This window comes from Hippopotamus amphibius, chromosome 16 (genome assembly GCF_030028045.1).
Source record: "Hippopotamus amphibius kiboko isolate mHipAmp2 chromosome 16, mHipAmp2.hap2, whole genome shotgun sequence".
Lineage (NCBI taxonomy): Eukaryota > Metazoa > Chordata > Mammalia > Artiodactyla > Hippopotamidae > Hippopotamus > Hippopotamus amphibius.
Genome location: NC_080201.1, coordinates 60,753,995 through 60,778,836, shown reverse-complemented (window position 1 = coordinate 60,778,836; position 24,842 = coordinate 60,753,995). Strand labels below are relative to the sequence as shown.

General features: G+C 49.3%; 1 protein-coding gene across 1 annotated transcript in view; it reads right to left on the bottom strand.

Annotated features, from left to right (window-relative positions):
* PPP2R1A (protein phosphatase 2 scaffold subunit Aalpha) overlaps positions 1-24,842 on the bottom strand; it is a 34,791-nt gene that overhangs the window by 4,550 nt on the left and 5,399 nt on the right. Inside the window, exons 2-11 of the mRNA XM_057711508.1 lie at positions 17,093-17,183; positions 14,120-14,220; positions 9,072-9,304; positions 7,929-8,076; positions 7,656-7,811; positions 5,370-5,484; positions 5,190-5,260; positions 4,624-4,758; positions 778-951; positions 377-437 (exon numbers count right to left, since the gene is read on the bottom strand). Of these exons, the coding sequence (XP_057567491.1) occupies positions 377-437; positions 778-951; positions 4,624-4,758; positions 5,190-5,260; positions 5,370-5,484; positions 7,656-7,811; positions 7,929-8,076; positions 9,072-9,304; positions 14,120-14,220; positions 17,093-17,183 (1,285 nt within the window). The remainder of the gene's footprint in view (positions 1-376; positions 438-777; positions 952-4,623; positions 4,759-5,189; positions 5,261-5,369; positions 5,485-7,655; positions 7,812-7,928; positions 8,077-9,071; positions 9,305-14,119; positions 14,221-17,092; positions 17,184-24,842) is intronic.

Here is a 24,842-nt window from a genome sequence, read left to right as displayed (position 1 = left end):
AACGGCCTTGAGAGACCAGGATGAGAAGTCCCACACTCCGCAGAGTGAATGTGGGCTGAAAGATGGCATATGACTTGCTTAAGGTTTGACAGCCAGGAGGTGGGATTCAAAACCAGGCTGTCTGCTTGACAGTCCTCATACTTGGCAGTCCTCCGACAGTGTACCAGGCAGCCCCTGGGTGACTTGTTACGTCCGCCTCTTACCCTGCTCTCCTCTGGGACTCCAAAAAGCAAGGGAGCTGGTCCACCTGAGCATCTATCTGACAGCATGGGAGACTGACTCCAGCCTCCCCTACTCCTCTCACTTGCTCAGACAAACCACCTGTGCATCCTTCCCGGGGCCCCAATCTCCTCCTAGAGATACTAGAGGTACTCACCATGATCCACAAGCCAGGCCATGCACAAGGAGTTGAGTTTCTCATCAAAGAACTCCACCCCCTGCAGGAGACAAGGAAGTAAGGGATCAAGGGAGACTGGGTAGTTTCCAGTGAACCCCAGGGAAACCACAACCATCCTGAACAGCCGGGACACTCCTCCACTTCACCTGAGGGGCTCTTTTCTCTCCTCTCATTTAATTCTTTCCTTCTTATAAGGCCCTATTTCCTGTGTACCATTCTCTGACTCCTCAGACAGTCCTCAACCCTTCCACTGAGCCCTCATGGCCCCCAGGTCCCGCGGCACAGCCCTGGACACACTGCACTGCGACTGGACTCCACAGTCCGCCTCGCCGGGGTGGGAGGGGTTGGGAGCGTGCCTGGCCCCGGGCCTCCGCACTCACCAGCTGTCCAGCCAGCAGAGGCATGTACTCAATGATGGCCAGCCGCACCCGCCACTTGGCATCCTCAGCCAGCTCCACGATGGCGGGGAGCAGGGACTGGGACAGCTGCCGGATGCCGATCACCTCGTTCACGCAGTCCAGGTTGGAGATGATGTTCAGCCGCACCTCCGGGCACTGAGGAGAGGACACGTGGGTTCTGAGAAGGCAATGCACACAGAACCCAGGGCAAGGCAAAAAGAGCTCAACTGTACCTACTTCACATAATAAACATCTCCGGACAGCAGATTACCCCAGCCTAAGCCCAGCTCCCCTGCATTAGAGGCACACGCAAAGCAAGCAACATGGATTACTAAATGGAGCAGCTTTTCAAATCTCGTAACAGCAGTACAAAAAACATTTAGCCATTTTGAAGAATCTGCAGGAATCACAGTGCAAAAAACATGGCACCCTGGGGAAAAAAAGACAAGATAACAATCCCAGCTCTGCCGTTCGCTAGCTGGGAGCCCTTCGGCAGGGGACTTAACATTTCTGGGTATCAATCTGTGACATGGAAACATCCACCTAATCCCAAAGCGTGGCTTAGGCTACTGAACTGCCTGATCCACAAAGCGCTTGGTGTGTGCGAGCTTATCACTTGTATCATTTTGTTACTTTTATTCTCTCTGCTAGTCTTTGAGCTCTGCAAGGAGCACGTCTCATTTATCCTTATGTCCCCAGTGCCCAGCAGTTTCTGGACCACAGTAGGTGCTCACTACATCAGCTGAAAGAAAAAACGAAGGAATAATAGAAATATTTTTGAACCACTAGGAGACTACCAACATTATGAGCTCTTACAGCATGTTCACACACACAGGTATCCCTCACTTTTTCAAAGTTCGCTTCATACCACTCTGAGTTTATGAAAGACCTATGCTGGTGCCTGCTTTTGCTAACTGAAGAAACCCAAAGAGGATTTTTGCTTTTACAAAAGAAAAAATTGATTCTTTGCTTTACGTCATTTCGACTTATGACAGGTTTATAGGAATGCAGTGGGGAAACCTGTACCCCTATCTGCTTCCAAAAACCTTTGAAGCAACTTAAAAGAAAAGGCACAGCTATATCTGTAAATTAAGTGTTTGGTGAGGGTCCTATTCCTGGCTCACAGGTGGCTTTTTTCTCACTGTTCTCACATGGCAGAGAGAGAGAGAGAGAGAAAGAGAAGTGATATCTCTTTCTCTTCTCACCAGGGCACTTATCAAATTAGGACACCTTCCTTACGACCTCATTCAGCCTTAATTACCTCCCAAGAGGACCAAATCTCCAAATATATTTACATAGGTGGTTAGGCCTTCAACAGAAAAATTTGGGGCCAGGGGGAGGCACACAATTCAGTCCATAACAGTAAGTAATAATACCTGGTTGAGTATAGTCCAGAGAAACCCCTGGTTGAAAAATAAATAATTAAGCATTTTCTTGAAAAAAAAAAAAAAAAAAAAGGCACATGCACACAATTAATTCCTTCTCCAACATCATATACTCCTGGATGGCAGACACCATAGTTAGTTTTTTCTACATTTCCCTCCAGGAGCTGTGGGGTGAGGAAGCAATCACTGAAATGAATCAATGAACCAAATAAGCAAGGATGCAGTAAAGGGCTAACTGGACAGGTCTAGGCTGTTCAAACTTGGCACATTCCAAACAAAGGACTGGCCCTTGACCAGCTTCTGGGGGATGATCTCTAAGCACCAGGAATATCCAGCCTGATAAAAAAGTCTTCATTTACCTGGGGACTTTGGGCCATGCCAGATAGATTATGCTAATAATGTGATTTATGGTGAGGACTCTGGGCCATGTGGCATCAACCTGACCTCTACAGGGGCTGCAGACAGACTAACCTAAGGTCAGCCACGCAAATGGTGCCATTTCAGGCCTACACGACCAACTCCCAATAAAACCCCTGGAAAACAAGGCTCAGTAAGCTGCCCTATTTGGCTGTCTCCTTATGTGCTGTCACATGTTGGTGCTGGGAGAATTAAGTGCAGTATGTATAACTCCACTGCGAAAAGATAACTGGAAATTGGCACCTGGTCTCATGCACCTTTTTCTTTTGCTGATATTAACCTGTATCCTTTCACTGTAATCAACAACAACCATGAGTATAACAGCTTTTCTGAATTCCAAGGGTTGTTCTGGCAAAGCATTGGACCTAAAGGTGGCCATGGGGACTAAGACCCAGCAAGCAATGAAGAAGGGTAATGGCAACCACTGGAAAGACAAGGCAGCCTCAGCTGCTGGCTGCAAAGTGAAATTCCCCAAAAGGCCTCTCCAACAAATCCTTTGAGAAAAGCATATAAGTCCATCTTTTCAAAAATAACACGTCTCCTTTAGGAATGAAAGACAGCCAATTTCCTACTAGCTAGTCTAATAGCTAAAGAAGAAGTTCAGAACCAACACAACTTCCCTCCCCACACTGGATTAATGCGTTTCTTCCCTAAAGCCAAGGAGACTCAGGGAGAGGGAAGGAAATGTCCCAACACTAATCCACTTGCTAGTTTCACTTTTCTGTTACCTTCATTTGGATCTTCACTAAATACAGCTGCTGCAAATGTTCATGAAACATTGTTTACATAAATAACATAAACATAAATGATTTAATTTTAAGCTTACAAATGTGATGAAATAAACTCTGTTACAACGTTCCCTCCAACTTTCTTATGTGTACCCTGTGTGTGTGCGCCTGTGCACGTGTGTGGCATGCTTGCACTCGTGTGTGTGTGTGTGTGTATGCATGTATGTCAGGGAAAGAAGGGACTGAGGCCTCTGGGAACACAGAAGTTACACTAACACGTCACACACCAGCCCGCGGTCTCACTACCTGCCCAGTTACCAGCAAGGAAAACACCAGGGAGCCTGTGCATTCTGCTCCCCCTGCCCCTGCACGGCCCCTCCTACCTCTCAACACCAGCCACACCTCTGCAGCCTCACCCCCTCTCCCAGACTCCGGCAGCAGCCTCCCGTGTGGTCTCCCTGCACCCCTTCTGGCTGCAGCACTTGCATCTTTCTTTGACACTAGCCGCAGGGTTCCTTCCTAACACCCAGATGTGACCCACCTCCTCCACCTCAGACTCAAGTCCACACTCCTTCCCTGGCTGTCACCCCATGACCTCTTTAGCCGTCACCCGGCGCTCACTCTCATCTTCTGTGCTCCAGGCTAAACATACAGCTAGGTGTGGTTAGTTGTGTGACTGGCTCTGGCCAATGGGGTATAAACAGATGGGATGGGTGCCCTCTTCGGGGGTCTTAGTCTCGAGAAGACTGGGCCTGCTGCTGGTTGGTGCCCTCTCCCTCCACGCTGGCTGGGAGACAGTAAGAATCAAAACAGCCACATCAGACCCACAGAGTGCTGAGGTCAGCAGTGCCAACCCCCTAGTGTAGGTCCACCCCACCTCTGGACTGCTGTGAGAGAAATAATTCTCTACCTTATTTAAGCCCCTATATTTTGGAGTCTCTATTACAGCATCTTAGCCTGACTCTGATGACCATGAATGTATCACAGCACCTGTATGATCAGGGTATCATGGGAATGCCCATTGGTTCCTCCCCACTGCCAGTCTCTGAAGGTTCTTGAGAATCAAGTGTCTTGTTTTTTTTTCTTGGTACCCCCAGTGCCCAGAAAAAAAGGACTAGTACAGAATAAGGGCATGCAAAACAAACGCCTAATAAACGAATACGCTAACGTGCAGTCCATCATGCCCACAAACGTTCAACTCATTCATGACCTGGGTGTTTGCTGAAGATCCTGGCGAACCTGGGAAAGCAGCTGCCCACCTGCCACAGCCAGAGCAAGAGCCTTCCAGGTACCCTTACCTCATCCTTCAGCTGAGCCAGGAAGAGGGGCAGGAGGTGTTCGATGGTGTTGTCTTTGCCCAGGATGGGAGAGAGGCCCATGATGACTGAGGCCAGGGCCGACTTGACATGCTGGTTGGCATCTGACACTAGCTCCTGGGAGGGAGAAGGATCAGAGGAGCCACGGGGTCAGTGACCAAGGAGACTCCAACTCCTAAGCCTCGAGACACAGCCTGTTTTTGCCCTCTCAATCCATGGCAGGCTTAGCGTACATGGGGAATTGCAGTCCCGTACATGTGCAGCGAGTTCAATGACCCCTGCTCCCAGCAGCCTCCACCCCAATCCCAAAGCTCTTTGGATGAGGAAACCCAGGGACCTTTGAGGGGGAAGCACACCCCCCTCCTCGCTCAGCCCCGAGCCTCAGATTCTGCCTGCATTCAGGGCTCCTAACTGCTCCAGACCCAAGACTGCCTGGTCCTAAAAGGCTGAGAACTCAGTTTGCACCAGGCTGCCCCTAACGCCCAATCTCCATCCCTTCTTTCCAGAAGGCTCAGATCTGCTCTATTCCTCCCACCAAATCCCGTTACCTTGATGCAGGGCAAGATCTGGGTCATGATCACGTTCTCCCGACAGTCAGCTGAGAGATTTTCACAGAATTCTGTGGGCAGGGAAAGGGAGGTGGTGAGAGGTAAGATCCGATGTCCTGGTTTTGCCTTCAGCCTCTCAGACACCCACCCGCTTGCTGCATCCTGGTCGCCAGCACCAACCTTTGACCTTGTGGGAGGCTGCGGCCCTCACCTCAGCCTCACAGTCTTTCATCAGGTTCTGGAAGGCAGGGACCAGGTCTGTCTTGGTGATCTCAGGCCCTACTGCTTTCTGGAGCTGCAGAAAGGGAAGGTTGGGGGCAGTGAGAAGCTTTCGCAGGTACTCTAGACGAATGAGAACAAAATTCTCATTCATAAAGGAACCAGGATTGGGGCAAAAACAGCCCTTGGAATCACTGCTGAGATGTAATGCCAGTGCCATGGGGGTGACCTCAGCCAAGCCTGAGCCTCTCTGAGCCTCGGTTTGCTCGCTGTGTGGTGCTCAGTTGGGCTAGGTAGTACAGTGATCACAAGCATGGCACTGGAGTCCAGCTCCCTGGCTCAGATTCTTACTCTTACTTATCATCTGTGTGACCTTGGATGAGTCCCTGTATGTCTCTGAGCCTCTGTTTCCTCAAAGCACAAGGGCACCTATGCATACTATTGTCGTCTGCATTAAAAATAACAACAGGACTTCCTGGGTGGCGCAGTGGTTGGTAATCCGCCTGCCAATACAGGGGACATGGGTTTGAGCCCTGCTCTGGGAATATTCCACATGCCACGGAGCAACTAAGCCCATGCGCCACAACTATTGAGCCCGTGTGCCGCAACTACTGAAGCCCAGATGCCTAGAGCCCCTGCTCCACGACAAGAGAAGCCACCACAATGAAGAGTAGCCCCCGCTTGCAGCAACTAGAGAAAGCCCGTGTGCAGCAACGAAGGCCCAACACAGCCAATAAATAAATAAAATTAAAAACAACAATAACAACAGATCTCCTTACTGATCAGGCTATTCAGGGTTGGGTTTTCTGCTACCTGATCCAAAAACAGTCTAATGATAGGAGGTGGCTCTCACTTTTTGATTTATATACTTCTGTGTTTTTTTAAGATTGGCTACCAGAGCCCCTGTTACTTTTGTAATTGAAATAAAATAATAAAGGTCAAGAGGGAAGCAGGCATGCTAGGTCTTCCCCCTCTCATGACACCAGGCAAGAAAAGACCATGGTTCTGCTGCCACGCTGCTTCTTGGGGGACCTGGGAGGAGGCGGAGCGGATGCTAAGGGAAGAAGTGAAGACCTTGAGGGGCCTGACACTCATCTCTCCAGGATCCTCCCGCCCCAAGAGCCAGTCCCAAATGTTCTTGCCTGCACTTGCTCTCACTGCCCAGGGTCCACTGCACATACCAGATGCAGTTCCTACCCCAGCTCTCACCCACTCACCTTCTAGAACCTGCTGGAGCACCACCTCCTCTCCTCAGTGCTTCCACGCCCAGGAACACCTGCCGGCCCCGCACCTGTCACAGCACTGTTACATTTTCCTCTGTCTCAGCTGACCTCCCCGTTCAGGCTGCCTGCTCCTTGAAGGCTGGGGATGTGCTGAATTCACTGTATCCCCAACGCCCAGCAATGAGCTGGTGCTCAACAAACGTTTGTGGGACAAGCAAACTGAGATCTGTGTGGGAAAAGCACTGCTCTGGAAGACGGGGCATCTTGTCCCTGTTCTGCCTGCCTGGTGGTGTCACTCTGACCAGTCAAACCTTTGGGCTGTGTTATGGGGCTAAACTGTATCCCCCCTGAAATTCATACATTGAAGTCCTAACACACCCCACTTCCCGGGAACCTCAGAACATGACTGTACTTGAAGACAGGGTCTTTAAAGAGGTAATAAGATAAAATAAGGTCATTAGTGAGCCCTAATCCAAAATGACTAGAATCCTTCTAAGAAAGGAAGATGAGAACACACACATACAGGTAAAGATAGGGGGAGAAGACAGCCATCTACCAGCAAGGAAAGAAGTCTCAGAAAAAACATCCCTGCTGACACTTTGATTTCGGACTTCTAGCCTCCAGAATGGTGGGGAAATAAACCACCACCCAGTCTGTGGTACTCTGCCACAGCATCCCCAGCCCCAGACAGACTATGCCTTCCCTTCTGCAAAAAGAGATAAAGTGTGATTAGGTCAGGAACACATGCACGCTACCCTTCTCTGCTGCTGTGGCTCTCTCCCCAGGAACCTTAAGTTGACCTCTGAACCGTTCTCAACACAGCACTTGAAGCTGCCTCTACGCATCAACCAGGGTTGGCAAGTGAAGTGAGATCCAATCAGATGACTACAGAGATCTTACCGCTTAAACACCCGATGATTCCACTGGGCTTCACCAAAACCCAGCTCCTACATGTGGCCCCACCCCTTCCCCCGAGGCCTCGGTCTCCGCATCTGTGAGATGCTGTCAACAGCCCCTCGTGTACCTCTGTGAACTTGTCGGCCACCATGTATCGGACGCGCCAGGACTTGTCCTCAGCAGCCTGGCGCAGGGTGGGCATCACCAGGGCCTCCAGATCCTCCTGGGGCAGGAGCTGGGCGATGTTCACGCAGGCCTCCACCGCTAGCAGCCGCACTGAGTCCTGGGGAAGGGGTGGGAACACGAGAGGGCAGCAGAGGCCCCATCAGCCCTGGGACTCCCTTTCAGACTCGGGGTCTGTCGGTGGGAGATGGGGGAGGGGGCGGGGAGCAGACCCCACCTGCTCATCAGAGGCCAGGTTGGAGAACATGGGGATGATCTCGCTCTTGACATTGTCCAGCTCCAGTACCTTGGCGAACTCCCCCAGCTTGGAGGCTGCGGCCCGCCGCACCATGGGGGTGTCATCTGAGCACAGGTTCCGGAAGTACCTGGGGGTTGGGATGGGGAATCCCTGGGATCCCAAGGCAGCAGGCAACGCCACTGAGGAGCCAGCACAGACTCTAGTCACGCAGCTCCTGGTTTCGCCTAGGTGACCCTGGGTGAGTGACGACCTCTGAGTCTTCCAAACCCTACCTAATGGAGCTGCTAACAGTACCTACTGGGTAGGCACTGTTGTGAGGTTTAAATGAGATAATGTGTGTGAGACACTCAGCAGCCTCTCTGCACATAAGTCTACAGTGAATCATAGGTGCTGACTGTATTATTATGACCACAGAAAATTGCTTAGCTAAGGTGCTGGGCTGGGGCTACTCAAAGACTTTCCTTTCCAGCAGCACTTGCTCCAGTCAGAGATGCGAGGGGGCACATGCAGCCCTCTAAGTGCCTGCGGGCAGCTGTAAACCAGTACTCTGGCAGGAGTGATGGCTCAGGGGCTGGGCTTGCTGCTCAATGGTTCATGAAGATGGAGGACGAACAGAAGTCCAGAGAGAGGGGAAGAAATACACATAAATGGAAAATTTTAATCCAATTAAAAATATCTTCACTGATTCTTCTGGAAGTCATCTTACATGCAAGCAATTCCCTGGGGTATCAAGCCAAAGGGAGGAGGGTGGTGGAAGAGGAGGCCTCCTATCTGCAGACCTGAGACAGGCATAAGATGGCATCACACATCACTTGTTGAGAGCTTTTATGTATCAGATTCTGTTTTAAGCACTTTGTATGTAGTAATTCTTTTAAATCCCCACAATAACCAATGGGGGGAAAAACTACCATTATCTCCATTTCTTAAATGAGCACAAGACAGTGCCTGGATGTACACCCGGCCATGTCTTTGCTGAGGGGTGGACAGAGGGGAGCAGGGGCTGGTAGGGTTCAGGGGCTTTTGGGCCCTGGATGAACCTAAAGGGGGCTGACGCTTGAAAGAAGGGGACCAAGCAGAGGGGGGAGGCTGGGTCTTGTCAGGGGCCAGAGGCCAGGGACTCACTGTCGAAGTTCCGCCTTGACGGCACTGGACACGCGGGGGTAGCACACAGAGAAGAGGCCGCAGGCCGACGTGCGGGAGGTGAACCAGTCGCCGCCCGCCAGCCGCTTCACGAGCGGCACGAAGTGGGCCTCAAGGTCGGAGGGTGAGTGCTCATGCGAGATGGCCCGCAGGGACTCCACTGCCTTGTCCCGCACCACGGTCTCCTCCACCGTGGCCAGCGACTCCAGGGGTGGCTGTGGGGCAGAACGCGAGGTCACCGCACAGCTCCCTCCCCCCACCCCAACCCCGCTCCTCAGACAGGCCTTCTCGGATCACCCACGCCAACCTGCACCCAGTGTGCCTTCCCTGAAGAACCTTAATGAAGAACCTCATTCACAGGTGCGTGAAGGCACTTTAACAGGATCCACAAACCTCAAAATTATGCACATCGCTTTCTGAGGAGAGGGCCACAACTGTTATTGGCTTCTCAAAGTGCAGTGATGATCACTGATATTGACTGGAATATCTATTTATTATGTGTCCTAAGCAGGGCCACAACTCCAGGGGGTGAAGGTTCTGACTCACTGAATCCTATAAAGCAGGTCCTGTTACTGTCTTCACTTTAAAGAGGAGGAAACTGAAGCACAGAAAGGCTAAGTAACTTGCCCAAGCGTGACAGCTATAAGCCAGGATTCTAAACTGGGCTGGCTGGCTCCAGAACCTCCAAAGGACTGCAAAGCACAGGTATGGTTTCTGACAGGCAATTGCATCAGGATCTCACGATACTGAGGGACCCTGAGGCTGGGGACTCTCACTGGTTACTGTGAGGCCCGGAGTGACCGTGTTCCTTTAGGGACATCTGACACCTGAGCCCAGCAGACCTCTTGGCACAGGGCAGGAACTCGGGAATTACTGACCTAATGAAGGGAGACTCAGTTTATCCTAATCTGTTCAAATAAAGATGCGGAGGTCTGTGGTGTGAAGTCCAACCTGGCCTGGCAGGTAAAGAAAGCAGAAAGAAATCATAAGTGGAAATGCTTCCAGGCCCATGCAGGGAACAGAATGAAACAACAGGCAAAGGTGATAGGTGGGGACAACCAAGGCAGAGACAGGAGCAAACTGGAGAGCGTACAGTCTATGGAGTACAGCTGCTTTCCAGCTCCGTGAACTGTCACCACGGGCGAGTGTGACTCGTAAAAGCAAATCTGCTTTCCCAAAAGCAGCCAAAAGGGCCAGGTTCTTATATGTGAAAAAAATCTCATTTATTTAACACATGCTCCAACACGGATGAACCTTGAAGACATTATGCTAAGTGAAATTCAGCCAGTCACAAAAGACTATGTACTGCATGACTCCTTCATGTGAGGCACACCTCATTTTATTGTGCTTCACTTTATCGCACTTTGCAGATACTGCACTGTTTTACAAACAAAGTCTGTGGCAACCCTGCGTCAACCAAGTCTATCAATACCATTTTTTCAACAGCATTTGCTCACTTCGAGTCTGTGTCACATGTTGGTAATTCTTCCAATATTTCAAACTTTTTCATTATTAATGTACTGGTTATGGTGACCTGCTATCAGTGATCTTTGACATTACTATTGCAAAAAGACTACAACTCACTGAAGGCTCAGATGATGGTTAGTATTTATTAGCAAGAAATTTTTTTTTTTAAACTGGGCTATAGTTGTTTTACAATGTTGCATTAGTTTCTACTGTACAGCGAAGTAGAGGTCCCTGTGCTATACAGCAGGTTCTCATTAGTTATCTGTTTTATACATATTAGTGTGTATATGTCAATCCCAATCTCCCCATTCATTCCACCCCCTTCCCCTCTTGATGTCCACACGTTTGCTCTCTACGCCTGTGGAAAGTATTTTTTAACTAATGTATGTACCTTTCTTTTTCTGACAGAATGCTACTGCACATTTAATAGACTACAGTAAAGTGCAACCATAACTTTTATATGTACTAGGAAACAAAAAGAACATGTGACTCATCTTATTACAATATTCACTTTATTACAGTAGTCTGGGACCAAACCCACAATATCTCTGAGGTATGTCTGTAGTCAGATTCACAGAGACAGAAAGTGGAATGGTGGTTGCTGGGTGCTGGGGTGAGGAGCTTGCGGGGTTACTGGTTAATAATTACAGAGTTTCTTTGGGGAAGGTGAGAAAGTTCTGGAGATGAGTGGTAGTGATGGCTGCTCCACAATGTGAATGTACTTAATGTCATGGAAGAGTCCACTTAAAAATGGTTAAAATGTTAATATTTATAATTTATCATGATAAAAAAACGTCAAAAACAAATTTTTAAAAACCCTACTTTTAAAAGGCGGCAATGATTCCAAAGGAAAACAAATGCCATGCCTGCCTGGGGACCCTCAGCATGCAGCCTGTGTCACAGAGACATGCTACCATAGGGTTCTGGGTGCAGGATTGGCTCACGGAGGGCTGTTGTAGGTGTGGTGTCAGGGGAACTGCAGGGACCAGGTACCCCTTATTTCCTTGTTTTCCCACTACCCAGGCTGGCACACGGGAGGCACTCAATCTTCCACTTACAGTCATTTGGTAAACACTGAGTAATGATTAACACTTACCAAGTGACTGTAAGTGGAACTTGCGGTAACCTGTCATGATAACAGAGGCCTGGGGACCAAGGCTGAGCAGTAGTTACATCACCCAAGGGTCTCTGCCACAGTGGGTTACTGCAGGGAGAGGTTCTCACAGTGCAGTTCCCAGACCATCCACGGCAGGATCACCCAGGAGGCCTCTCCCAGCAAAGACCTAAAGAATCAGACTCTGGGGGCAGGGCCCAGGAAGGTGCACATTTACGAAACTTCAAGTGATGCTTTTGCGTAATTAAGACCCACTGCCATGAGGCCTCTGTGTGATGGAAGGTAGGGTTCTCAAACTTGGGGAGGGGAAAGGCGTGAACCTCCTAAAATCATCTATACTTGTTTTAGGAGAGGGTCCAGAGTTTTCAAAAGGGTTAAGAGCTGCTGACACAGAAATAATCCTCATACTGTAACTACACGAGTCTCTGTGAAATTCCATCTTACTCACCACTACAGAGAGTGAGGGCTGGGGTCGGGTCTGACACGCCTCTGGGTTCCCACAGTCCCTGCTCATGTTTGTGGAATGAACAGATTGCAAAATAGCCATTTCCCATAACTTGTCAAAATCCAGGTTAACTGCCACCTCCTCCAGGAGGTCCTCCTTGACAGCTCCCCCCATTCCATCTAAACCGGATTTGCCACCTCCTCTGGACTCTAAGGGCTCCTGGTTTCCCTTTTTCCCAGCTCTGATCAGCCTGTGGGGCAACCAGGAGCCCTCTGAAGATAGTACAGAGAGTGGCAGTGGTGAGCAGCTGGGGGCCTGAGTTCAAATCCTGGCTCTGCCTCTTCCCAGCTTGTGCTTCAGTTTCATCTGTGAACTGACACTAGCAGGAGTCTCATAGGGTTGCTGCAGGACATGATGGGTCACTGCAGGACATGATGGGTCACTGTACATAAGGTACTCTGAACACACGCTGTGGGTACTGAGTGAGCTCCAGCATCCTGACTTGACCCGCCTGTGGGTTCCCAGTGTTGCCTGGCCCAGAGGGCCTCTCAGACACCAGTCCCAGAGGTCACACGTGACTACTCCCCAAAAGGAAGCAAGGTGCGATTGGGGTTTCCCTCGCTGGGAATGCTCAGAGGGAAGACCCTGACTTGGGAGGGGAAGGACCCCAGGTTCCAGTCCTGGTCCCGACTGTCTGCAGGCCTGGGGCCCTGGCTGAAGCCATGGGGTTCTCAATGGTATTCTCCACTCCTGAGTCCTCTGAGAAGCTGCTGAAAGCTATGAGTTCTCTCCTCAGAAAAACTGATAAACACCAGGGGCTGCATATAGTTCCATGGAGTTCAAGGGACCCCTTTCAGGCAGGTCCAGGGACCTCATTACGTTCCTGGTGTTAAACAGTCCTATTCTGTGTAAAATGTATGAAATCACCTTGGATACATTTTTCTGTGTGTACATATACAGATCATACATGTAGACTTCAGATGAGAGACAGGATACCAGAATCTCATGATAATTATCAAATTTTCTTAGAGTTAATGCTTAGTGCATGTTTGGAAGAAAACAAATTACATTTGCTCAAATCTAAGACCCCAATAATAAGAAGCACCTTATTTCATATACCACTAAAAGGAAGAAAGCCTGCTGACAGTAACTGTAAAACACTATCGAGCGCAGATGCCAAAATATGAAAACATGTCTCTGGCAACCATGAAAGACAGAACTACTGGGGAGGAAAAAAGGGTCGCCGAGCTGTTCTACAGCTCTGAGGAACAGTGAAAACGGAGCAACCTCCAAGGTTCTTTCGACCCAGCTCACAGGACTAGAGCACTTCCTCCCTTCTCTTCTCCCAAATAGCAGTTACTACCAGTATCTGACCATCTCTGTCCCCAGCCATCAAAAAGTGGGTGGGGGCTGGGTGACAGTCAAACGGACACGCCTGGAATCCCAGCTCTGCCATTCACTAGCCATGCAACCTTGGACAAGACACTTCACCTCTCGGTGCTCCAGGTAGCTGTCTATACCCCAAAGGGTGGACATGACCTCATAATATATGGCATTAATGACAACAGAGTGAAGATCTGTGAGTACTTACTACATGCCAAGTACTGTGCTAAGGGCTTCCTGAGTCAATTTTCAAGGTAAGTTTTAATGACTCCCCCTCTACAGATGAGGAAAGTACAGCACAGAGAGGTTAAGTAACTTACAAGTGACACAGCAAACAAGTGGAAGAACCCAGCCTGACTCCAAACTGAAAGCCTCCCATGTGTAGTGCCAGGCGGGGCCTGGAGCTGGCAGGCACACCCAGTCAACAGTAAGTAAACACCTGAGTTTTCGTACTGATGCCACTGCTGGCCTGCCAGATGAAAGTGAATGTCCAAGGCCCGTGTGTCCCAAGAAGATGACCCTAGCCTCTCTTGCACTCTCCCCTCCCTGCCCTAGCTGCCAGGACCATGGGTCTGATCCCGCCAGGGGCTGGCAGGGGACTTTGTCACCTTCCAGACTCACCAGCAGGCAGTGCACGTACTCGGGGCCTCCGACCAGAGTGGTGAAGGTGCCCAGCTGTTCCGCCAGGGCCAAGAGGACCTCATCCTCATCGTAGATGGTGTCTGTGGGACAAGACAGACTGGGTTATAGTCCCATCCCAAGTCTGACCCCACCCTGCAGTAACCCAAGCTGGAAACAAGCAGGCTCCACTCTGCTTCCTCAACCTGGCAGCCACCCTCCACTGGGTGGGCAGAGATGAAGACAGAGGCTGGGGTCGGGTGACAGAGCACCCCTGACTAGGTGTGGGACACTGAGGAAGTGAGACCACCTCCCTGGGTCCCAGCTTCTGCACCTGTAAAATGGTGACAGAATGAGGAGCAAATAAGACCATGTGTATGAGCTCAGAGCCTGGTAAACAGGAGCTTTTTTGCTTCTATCCTCAGCACTGTTCCCTCTGTCAGAAACTTCGCTCTCTTCAGCCTAAGAAAGTCTTCTCTGTCCTTCAACACTTGGTTCAGCTACTGCTTCCTGGAAGATTTCCAGGATGCCACCTGGACAGGTCAGGTCCCTTCTCTAGGCTCACAGCCCAACCAGGCCACCCTTATCAGAGACCTCATTGCGGGCTATGGCTACCTGAGGCCATAGCCTGTGTGCCCCAGCTTCTGCCAGAGATGAGCACCGCGGGCGCTCAACCTGCTCAACTTTGCTGAAAGAAGGGATGACTGTGCATGGAGGGAACTGCTCTGTCCTAACGCCTAAATCCAAAGGTCCTCCTCAAGCTCCTTCCTCTCTTCGCTGAGGGTTAGAGTTAGGGTTAGGGTGTCTAGGCTGGAATCTCAACTTTCTGAGTTTACCGCAAGGCCTAACACCCCATCTTGTGGTGGGTTCAAATCCTGTTCTATCGTTGGCTGGGTGTGTGGCAATTCACTTCGCCTCTCTGAGACTCTTCTCTCATCCCCCCAAACCACAACAACAGGGTTGTTCTGAGACTGTGAAGGGAAATAACTGCTTTCTGTGAAAAGCTCTGCGTGGGCCCAGTAAACTCTGGCCATCATGGCTCTGGCGTGCGCCACTCTTGGGCTCCCTCTGTGCACAGTCCAGGTCACCCCTGCTCTGTTCCTTTTCTGGAGACCTTAAGCATATCCTCAGCTCAACCTCCCGTCCAGACTCCTGGGCCAAGCTGCATCCCGGAAAGCCAAATATACAGGAACTGCCAGCGCTTTGTACTTTCACCCTTCCCACCTCTACAGACCTGCCTTCCCAGCCTCTCTGTCCTCTCAGTCTCCTCCCACCCTCTCTGACCCAGACCTGACAACCTCCATCCTAACGTCACCCCTGCATCTCTCCCTGCAGCCTTCATCCTGCGACCACCACGTTCAATCCTGCCTACGTCTGCCATTCACTCCTGCCAGTTTCCCTCCCAGGGGGCCTTCCGCACCACCAGGAGCACGTACTGTGTTTCCTGTGGAGCAGTGAATCCTCCCAACCACCGTGTGAGTTAGGTCCTGCTCTATCCCCCGCTGCAGAGAAGGGGGCTGAGGCTGGGAGAGGTGGAATGGCTTACCCAGGTGTGCCCAGCAGGTTGGTGACACTGCTGGGTTTCAAACCCAGGTCCCTTTTTCTCTACAACTTTTTAGCCACTGCGTTACACTGCTGTGCCACACTCTATACCCCCTGCCCCCGAGGCTGCCCTGGTCTCAGTGTTCCAAAGCCTTCAAGTCTCTCCAGCAGTTCACCAGTGGAAGCCACTGGTTCGAGGTCATCTGCTCAACGTCGCATGCGCAGGCACCTCCTTCCCGTGTGGCGTTCAGAAGCAGACACCCCTGAGCTCCTCAGTCATCAGCTGCGACTGTGGGCAAGTCCCTGCAAGTCTCCCTAGGCCTCAACTCCCCCCAGAGTGAAATGACGAGGGGGTTAGACTCCCCGCCTCCCTCCTCCTCAGCACCATCACTAGGCCCAAGTGAGAGAATCACACATGAAAGAGTTTCATTAGGGACAAAGCACAGCTAACTGTGAGCCTTTACTTGCGATTTTAATTAATATAAAGTATGAAGTCATAATAAGAATGATGGGAACAGAGGATTTACCATTAATTGGTGATCCAGTCTGTGTCGGACATTGTGCCAAGCGCTTTAAGTACATCTTCACAGACAGGAGAGCAAAGAAACAGTCTAATGGCTAAGACTTGAGCAGCACTCACCACGTGCTGAGCACTTCACGTGTGATCTTATTTAATCTTCATATTAGGTTGTACTATGAATGCCCTTTTCACACGTGAAGAACTGGAGGCAGGCAGATGTGAAGTATCTCGCCCAAGGTCACACAGCTAGAAAGTGGTAGAGCTAGGATTTGAGCCCAGGTTTGGGATCCAAGTCTGTGCTGTTAGTCACTAATCAACACTGTCGAGTTTGGAGCCAGCGTGACTTGATAAATATCCCCTCTGGGTCACCTCCTAACTGTATGACCAAATGAGTTACCTCACCTCTCCACACCTCAGTTTCCTCATCTATAAAATGGGGGCATTAGTCTTACCTACCTTAAGGAGTTACTGTGAGATTAACTTGGACAATGATGGTAGCGCACATTTACCGAGCACAGCTCTATGTGAACGAACTCAATCCTCACAAGAAAGGGTTTAGAACACTGCCTGGCGCATGGTAGGTATATAGTAAGTGTCAGCCATTATTATTATATTATTATTATTAAACGTTCACATCAATGCTACAGCACACGATGACTATGCCCAATTAATACATAAAAACTCTACAAAACAGTGAAGTTAAGACTCATCTAAAGTCGCCAGCTTCTAACTGTTGGAGCTGTGATTCAAACCAGGCTCTACCTGCCTCCAGACCCCTTTTCACCAGTCCCTGCCCCACCCCCCCGCACAGGGCACTTACAATTTGTTAAATCCACAGAGAAGTTTCTCTCTCATCTGGTGGGAACCATCCCCGGGAGCCCCCACTCGACCTGGGCCCCACGAGTCCCCTGTACCTGTAAGGAAGGGCAGAAGCTCACTGCGGGTCCTTTCGACTCCGAGGGCCAAGGCGATGGTGGACAGCTTCTTGATGCTGTTGAGGCGAAGCTGATGAGAGAACAAGAAAAGGACGGGAGAGTGTTAGCTAGACTTAAGGGAGTCTGACCCAGTCAGCCCCTGGAAGCCTCACTAAGCACGTGTGGGGTGCTGAGTAATAACCTGGCAAGCCTACCAAGTGACTCTGTGACCTTGAGTCACTAAATTATAATGGCAGCGGCAGCCTCAGCAAAAGCAGCCGTCAGGCTTAACTGAGCCAACACCCCTCGTGGCACTTTCAGGACTACTCTGTCCGCCACTGTGTCTGCCTCCCCACTGCTCAGCACTGGCTAACACCCTGCACCTTGTCCTCTAACAGCGGCAGCCACCTTCCCAGCTTACTCTGGGCCCAGTCCCAGGCCAAGCACTCACTCACACTGTCTCATTTAACTCTCACGACAAGCTGAGGGCAGAGGGCTACAAGCCCTGCCTCACAGAAGAGGAAATGGACTCAGGGAGTGAAAGTCCCTTCCAAGGGTCACACAGCTCAGATGGCATGGAGCAGGGATTCTAACCCAGGACCGTCAACTAACAGTGATGATAACAGAGCAAACAATATTATAATAACACTGCTATAAAAACAGGTCTACCATTAGCAGTAGCAATAACACCACTAGTATAGTGGGTTGAATAAGTGACCCTCAAAAGGTAAGTCTCAGTCCCCACTCCCACCATTCGTTAATGTGAAATACGCAAATGTAATTAAGTAAGCCCTTCAAGATGAGATCATCCTGAATTTGGGGGGATGAGGGAGGGCTGTGAAACAACAGAAAAGTGTGTGTGTGTGTGTGTGTGTGTGTGTGTGTGTGTGTGTGTGTCCCCAGTTCTGGGCTCCTAAAATCCTTGTTATTTTCCTAAGTGATAAGAGCACAAGGAGCATCTTTTTTTCTAATATTTGATTTTTGATCCTGGTTCCTGAGCTCCAAAATACCTTGGAATTTCCTGGATGATGGTCTTTTGTTCTAATGAAGTGACTCTCGGTGGACTCCTGGATGGCGGCAGGTCACCAGAAGGACCAAGCCATGATCAGAAGCTGGGAAATTTCAGCCCCATTCCCTGGAGAGGGACCACTGACTTAATGATCAATCATGTCTATGTGAAGAAGCCTTCATAAAAATCCCCAGAGTATGGGGTTTGCGGAGCTTTCAGGTTGGTGAACACACCCGCATACCATGAGGGTGATGCACCCCAACCTCAGGGGCACAGAACCTTCTGCACTCAGAATCTTTCAGGACCTTGCCCTGAGATGTATATCTCTTCAAGCGGCTGTTCACCTGTATCCTTTATCATATCCTTTATAATAAACTGGTAAATATAAGCATTTCCTCAAGTTCTGTGAGCTGTTCTAGCAAATGATGGAATCCACGGAGAGGGGCCTGATTTGTAGCCAAGTCAGAAAGAAGCTGTGGGTAACCTGGGAACCTCCTACTTGTGACTGGTGTCTGAAGCAGGAAGACAGGCTGTGGAACTGAGCCCTTAACCTGTGGGCTTTGCACCAACTCCAGTTAGTGTCAGAACTGAACTGAATCACAGGACATCCAGCTGGTGTTGCGGAGAACTGCTTGATGTAGGGGGAAAACCCATCTGGTGTCAGAAGCGCTAAGTGTGGGAGGAGTGTGAGAGGAAAGGAGAGACACAGCCTGAAATCCAATGACAGTGGCCCTGTAACAGACGGGAGAGGAGAAGAAATAGAGACACAGAGGGGAAGGTAGTGTGAAGACTGAGGGAGAGAGCAGGGGCTGCATCCACAAGCCAAGGAATTTGTCAAGAATGGCTGGCAGCCACTAGAAGCTCGGGCAGAGGCTCCAACAGCTCTTCTCAGAGCCTCTTGAAGGAACCAATACTGCTGACACTTTGATCTCAGACTTCTGGCCTCCAGAACTGTGAGAGAGAACACTCTCTGTTCTTTTAAGCCACCAATGTTGTGATACTTTGTCATGGCGACCCTCTGCATCACATACTCCCCTAATACAGTGGGTTTCAGGCTCAGCATGTTGGTGTTAGGACCTCGTCATCTGAGCCTATTGTCCCAGGTAGCACGACTAGTGCCACCTTTCCACCACTGCGCAGGCAGGCTTGGAGGTACAGACACTTGCTTGAGTGAGCACTGAGCAGGTCAGGATCCAACTCCAGCTGCACAGTCGACTGGGAAACCTCCCCTCCTGTGTCTCCATCCTGACAGCGGGCCACTCCCACCAAGTTCCCAGGGCTGCGGCCAGAACACAGTGAGCTCCTGTGTGCGACACCCTTGAGGGTGAGTAAGCCGGCCAGCCCAAGTGGGAAGCCTCTTCCCAGAAGGAGGTGCAGAACAAGGAGGGACCAGGGTGAGGGGAGCAGCAAGGGCTCTCTCAGCCCGCTCTTCCCTGGGCCCCGTGCAGCTGCAAAGAGGTCTGCGAGTGACTGGGGTCCTGCATCCTCTCTGGTTTAAGGGGATAAGACTCTTTGGGAATCACAACGATAAGAACCTCAAGAAACGCTACGGTGGCCTTGCCTCAGAAAAACACACATACCACACTCTTCACACAACGTCACTGGGTTTTTGGACCACCTGGGCTTGAAGTGGTCCAAACATTCACCTCCTTGGTAGTAAAAGGATATTAAGATTAAGTGTTACAAGCCTTGCATCTTATTTTTAGCCAATAATTAAATGTATATAGAGACAGACATATAAAAACAGATAAGTAAACATGGTGAATACGAACAGTCAGTAAATCTGAGTGGTAAGCACATAGGTGCTCACTGGACCAGTCTGGAGGTCAGTAGACTTTTCCTGTAAATCGTCAGAAAGTAAGTACTTTCAGCTTTGCAGGCCACTAGGTCTCTGTCCCAACTACTCAACTATGTCTCTGTAGCACAAAAATACCCAAAGGCCCAGACAATAGGTAAGCAAGTAGGCATGACTGTGTTCCAATAAAACTACATCTGCAAAAGGCCGTGGGCAGAATCTGGCCCACGGGTTGTAGTTTTCTGGCCCTGTACTAGTCCTTCAATGTTCTGTTGGTTTGAAATTTTCCATGAGAAAATTTCTCTGTCACCTCCAAGTTGGATCTCTGAGTTCTTCTCTCAGCTGGGCTGTGGGGAAAAGTACACCTGGGCCAGGGCGCAGGATGCAGGGCAGGGGAGAATCACAATGGCAATAACACCAGCCGCTAACATTAATCGCTTACTACGTGCTTGGCAGCATTCAAGCGCTTGACATGGATAATTAACACATTTACTCCTTAGACCTGGGCTCTGAGGTTGGTATTAGTACTAGAATCCTCCCTTTTAAAGGTGAGAATGCGGATGTGCAGAAAAATCACTTAATGGGAAGGTGCAGTGCCGTCTCCAGAAACCAGGTGCCCTGACTTATTAATCTCAACATCACATCGTCATTTAGCAACAATGCCCAGGGAACTGGCCCAGGAGAATCAGGCCAACTCTGCCACGGTGGAGAGCCCCCTTCCTTCCACTACTGTCTTTGGAGATTGTGGTTTTGGTTTTTTTTAAGAATATCTGCTGGTTGCTTCAGCACAAATGGCACCATGAACACTTGAGAAAGGCAGCACAGGGTGGTGCTTTAGGTGCACAATCTGGGTTCAAGGCTAAGCTGCTCTACATATTAGCTGTGGGATCCTGGGCCACACTTTGTACCTTTTTGAGTCTCAATTTTCTCATCTGTGGAATGGGGGACTCTACTACCTAACCTCAAAAGGTTAATGTGAGTACAAAGTGACATGATACTGGGAACGCTCTCACACCAGTAATGGCAGCTGTGGCAACCTCACTTGGTTGACAGGCATCCTGATTTTGTTCTAGTATCAAGGACACGTGTGGCAGCGAGCTAGCTATCCACCGATGTCTCTTTTCCTTTCTCTCACAGTGACAGAATAATAACTACAAACATTTCCATGGTACTTACTATGTGCCAGGCAGTGTTCTAGGTGCTTTAATGTTTTCACTCATTTGATCCTCACAACAACTTTGTGAGGTAAATATAGGATCACCCATTTTATCGCAGTTTGGGGGTGCACCATGGACCCCATAGCAGGTTTAAAAATGACCACAGGAACTTCCCTGGTGGTACAGTGGTTAAGAATCCACCTGACTGGATAGAACTACAATCTGTCATACATAGTGAAGTAAGTCAGAAAGAGAAGGACAAATATTGTATGCTAACTCACATATACGGAATCTAAAAATGGTACTGATGAACTCAGTGACAAGAACAAGGAAGCAGATACAGAGAATGGACTGGAGAACTCGAGGTATGGGAGGGGGCGGGGGGTGAAGGGGAAACTGAGAAGAAGCGAGAGAGTAGCACAGACATATATATAGTACCAACTGTAAAATAGTCAGTGGGAAGTTGTTGTATAACAAAGGGAGCCCAACTCGAGGATGGAGGATGCCTTAGAGGACTGGGGCAGGGAGGGTGGGGGGGACTCGAGGGGGGGGCGTCAAGGAAGGGAGGGAATATGGGGATATGTGTGTAAAAGCAGTTGATTGAACCTGGTGTACCCCCCCCCCCAAAAAAAAAAAAAAAAAAAAAAAAAAAAAAAAAAAAAAAAAAAGAATCCACCTGACAATGCAGGGGACACGGGTTTGACCACTGGTCTGGGAAGATCCCACAGGCCAAGAAGCAACTAAGCCCATGTGCCACAACTACTGAAGCCCGAGCACCTAGAGCCGGTGCTCCAAAACAAGAGAAGCCACCGCAATGAGAAGCATGTGCACCGCAAGGAAGAGTAGTCCCCACTTGCCGCAACTAAAGAAAGCCTGCATGCAACAAGACACAATGCAGTCAGTAAATAAATACATAAATAAATAAATTTATTTTAAAAATTAATTTTAAAAAAAATGACAATTTTGAAATAGACGTGAGCACAAACACCACGAAGTATCTATGACAGCTGAAATAAGCTCCAAAGAGAGTCATGATTACCAAAGGTGACAGTCACAGGTTTTGCTAATACTAGTTATAATATACTATTGTAATACTATAATTCGTAATAGAAGAAAAATTAACTTTGAGTTAGGGACTGGTGAAAATAAAGATGTTACTTTTCCTGACCAAATTCATGGACCTGTCCCAAATTCTAGATGGGCCCTAGATTAAGAGCTCCTGCCCTGGGCTATACTGCCACTCATCTATGCATGTGAACCCCTGGTAAAGACATTTCTGAATCACCTTCGCATTTGATATGACCATGAGACTAATTTCTGGACAGTGAAATACAAGTGGGAATGGTGTGTGACTTCTAGGCAGTGTCCTTATGGGGAGATGGGGGTCACACCCTTCATCCTTCCTTCCTGTTTGGAATGGGGCTATGATAGCTGGGGCTTCAGCAGCCATCTTGGGGCCTCGAGGTAACCTGGGAATGGGGAGGGCAGGATGGAGGACATGCAAACAGTTGAGTGTGTAACAGCCTGGGACCCTAACACCACAGAGTGCCACACCAGCTTGGACTGCCACCAGACTTTTTGACTGTAAGTCAGAAATAAGCTTCAAGCTCACTTAAGTCTCATTTCTTTATAGAGTTTTCCTATTATTTACAGCCAACCTTAATCTCAACTAACCCAGTAATGACCTAGTTCTGGACACAAAGACATAAAAACAAGTCCGCCAAGGAGCTTCCAGGAAAGATTTTCTTCTTTGATAAAAGGGAGAACAAGAACCACCTCTCTGTCCCAGGTCGGCCCCTGCTTTTGGTTTGGTTCCGCGAGGACATAGAGACAGCAAATGATGCAGCAATCTCATGACCACACAAAGCAGGTAAAAAGAATGGCACACTCTGACCCAATTTTGTGTTATTCTTGAGTTGCTGAACTTGTTATATGAGGAAAAAATGAACCCTATTTAAGAGACTGTTGGCTGAGTTCTCTGGAACATTCCTGAGAGTGCAACTATTAAAATCAATAAGAAACCTTGACTGTCCCTTCATCACATCATAGCTATAAGACTTCACTGTGCACTGTTCCCAAGCGTGTCCCCACCAAGACCTACCACACTGCTCACCTATGGTTCCAAGGCCACACTTATCACCATGGGCTGGGGCTGTCTGCATCCACAGCAGCCCTCAGCCTAGTATATGAGACAAAATAAATAATAAAATCTCCCTTCCCACTACTAAATCCACATAGAAATGCTACTCACTTTTTGAAACCCACTTCACGTTTAATCCACAGAGCTCCCCTGACATGACCACGTAAAGTATGATCCTACGTTGGTACATCTTCCCTTCACAAGCTGAGTAAAACCCAAAGGGCCTCCTATGGACTACGAGGCCTAACGTGACCTGGCTCCTGCCCACGGATCCATTCTCACTTCCCACGCCCTCCCCTTGCTTCCTGGGTTCCTGTCACAGTGGCTCCCTTGACCGTAACTAAAATGCAAACGCCACTGTCAGCCCAGGCCTTCATACTTGCTGACCTGCTGTTTCCTCAGCCTGAGACACCCTTCCCCCTAGATACCCCCTCACTGCATTCAGGCCCCTGCTCAACCCTCACCAATGACTACCCTGGGCAAACCAGCACGCCCCCATCACTCTCTAGACATCTTAACTCCTATCACTTCTGACGTAGGTAGCTGACCCTTGAACAACTGAGGCTGGGGGTGGCTACCCTCCGTGCAGTTGAAAACTGAGTATAACTTATAGTCGGCCCTCTGTATCTGAAGTTTCCCGTCTGTGGCTACAACCAACCGCAGACCATGTAGTACCATAGTACTTATTTACCACTGAAAACAATCCACACAGAAGTGGGCCCGCACAGTTCAAACCCATGTTGTTCAAGGGTCAGCTGTACTTCTTTGTTCACTGTTTCTCCTTCCCCACTAGAATGTGGGCTTCACAAAGGCAGGGACTCTGTCTTCTGTGCCCCAAAATCCTAGGACAGCACCTGGCACAGAAAGAGTGTGATAAAATATCTGCTGGATTAATTTTTCTAAGTGAAGATTATACAAATGTTAGTATAGGCAGAGAAAAAAAGAATCTGGAGGAATATGCTCCAAACTGCTACTGTTTGGAAGAGCTGGTGGCTGATAATGAGCTGGGTGGTGGGGTCTGCAACATGGGTGCTGTAACAGCGAGCCTCAGCCCAGGAAAATGCCTGATGAGTGACACAGGTGCCTCTTCACCGCCTATAAAGCCCTAAACATCCTTCCACCACATTCCATGAAGAAGCATGTTTTTAAATGAACATGATTTGTGTGGGTGTGCATGGGTGTGAAAAGCTGTGCATCACCAGAGTGAAATGGGCACCACAATCACTGTTTCGGGAGTATCTGATTTTTTTTTTTTTTAAGTAATGAATGAGCATGTATTCTGGCTTCACCAATTAGCTAAGGGTCCCCAGGTAAATTCTGGACACCTCAGAGCTTCAGTTTCCTCACTGTAGGATGGTTATTACAACAATGTCTATCTCACAGGATTGCTGGGATAATCAAATAAGGAAGACACAGAGTCGGAGCCTGGCACATAGCAAGCACGCAAGTGCTAACCACCATTCTTATCATTATTTCTCATGTATTTGTAGTTCTTGAGCAGGGGAAAGAAAAAGGTAAACTGAAACAGAAAGAAAAGTCATCTCCCCGCCTCCTTGGAACCTGCAGCACAAATGAATACTTCTGGAGCAGTCCGCCTGGTGTTATAACTTATGGGTGTGCCTGTTCCCATATTTGGAAGGTGACTTGTT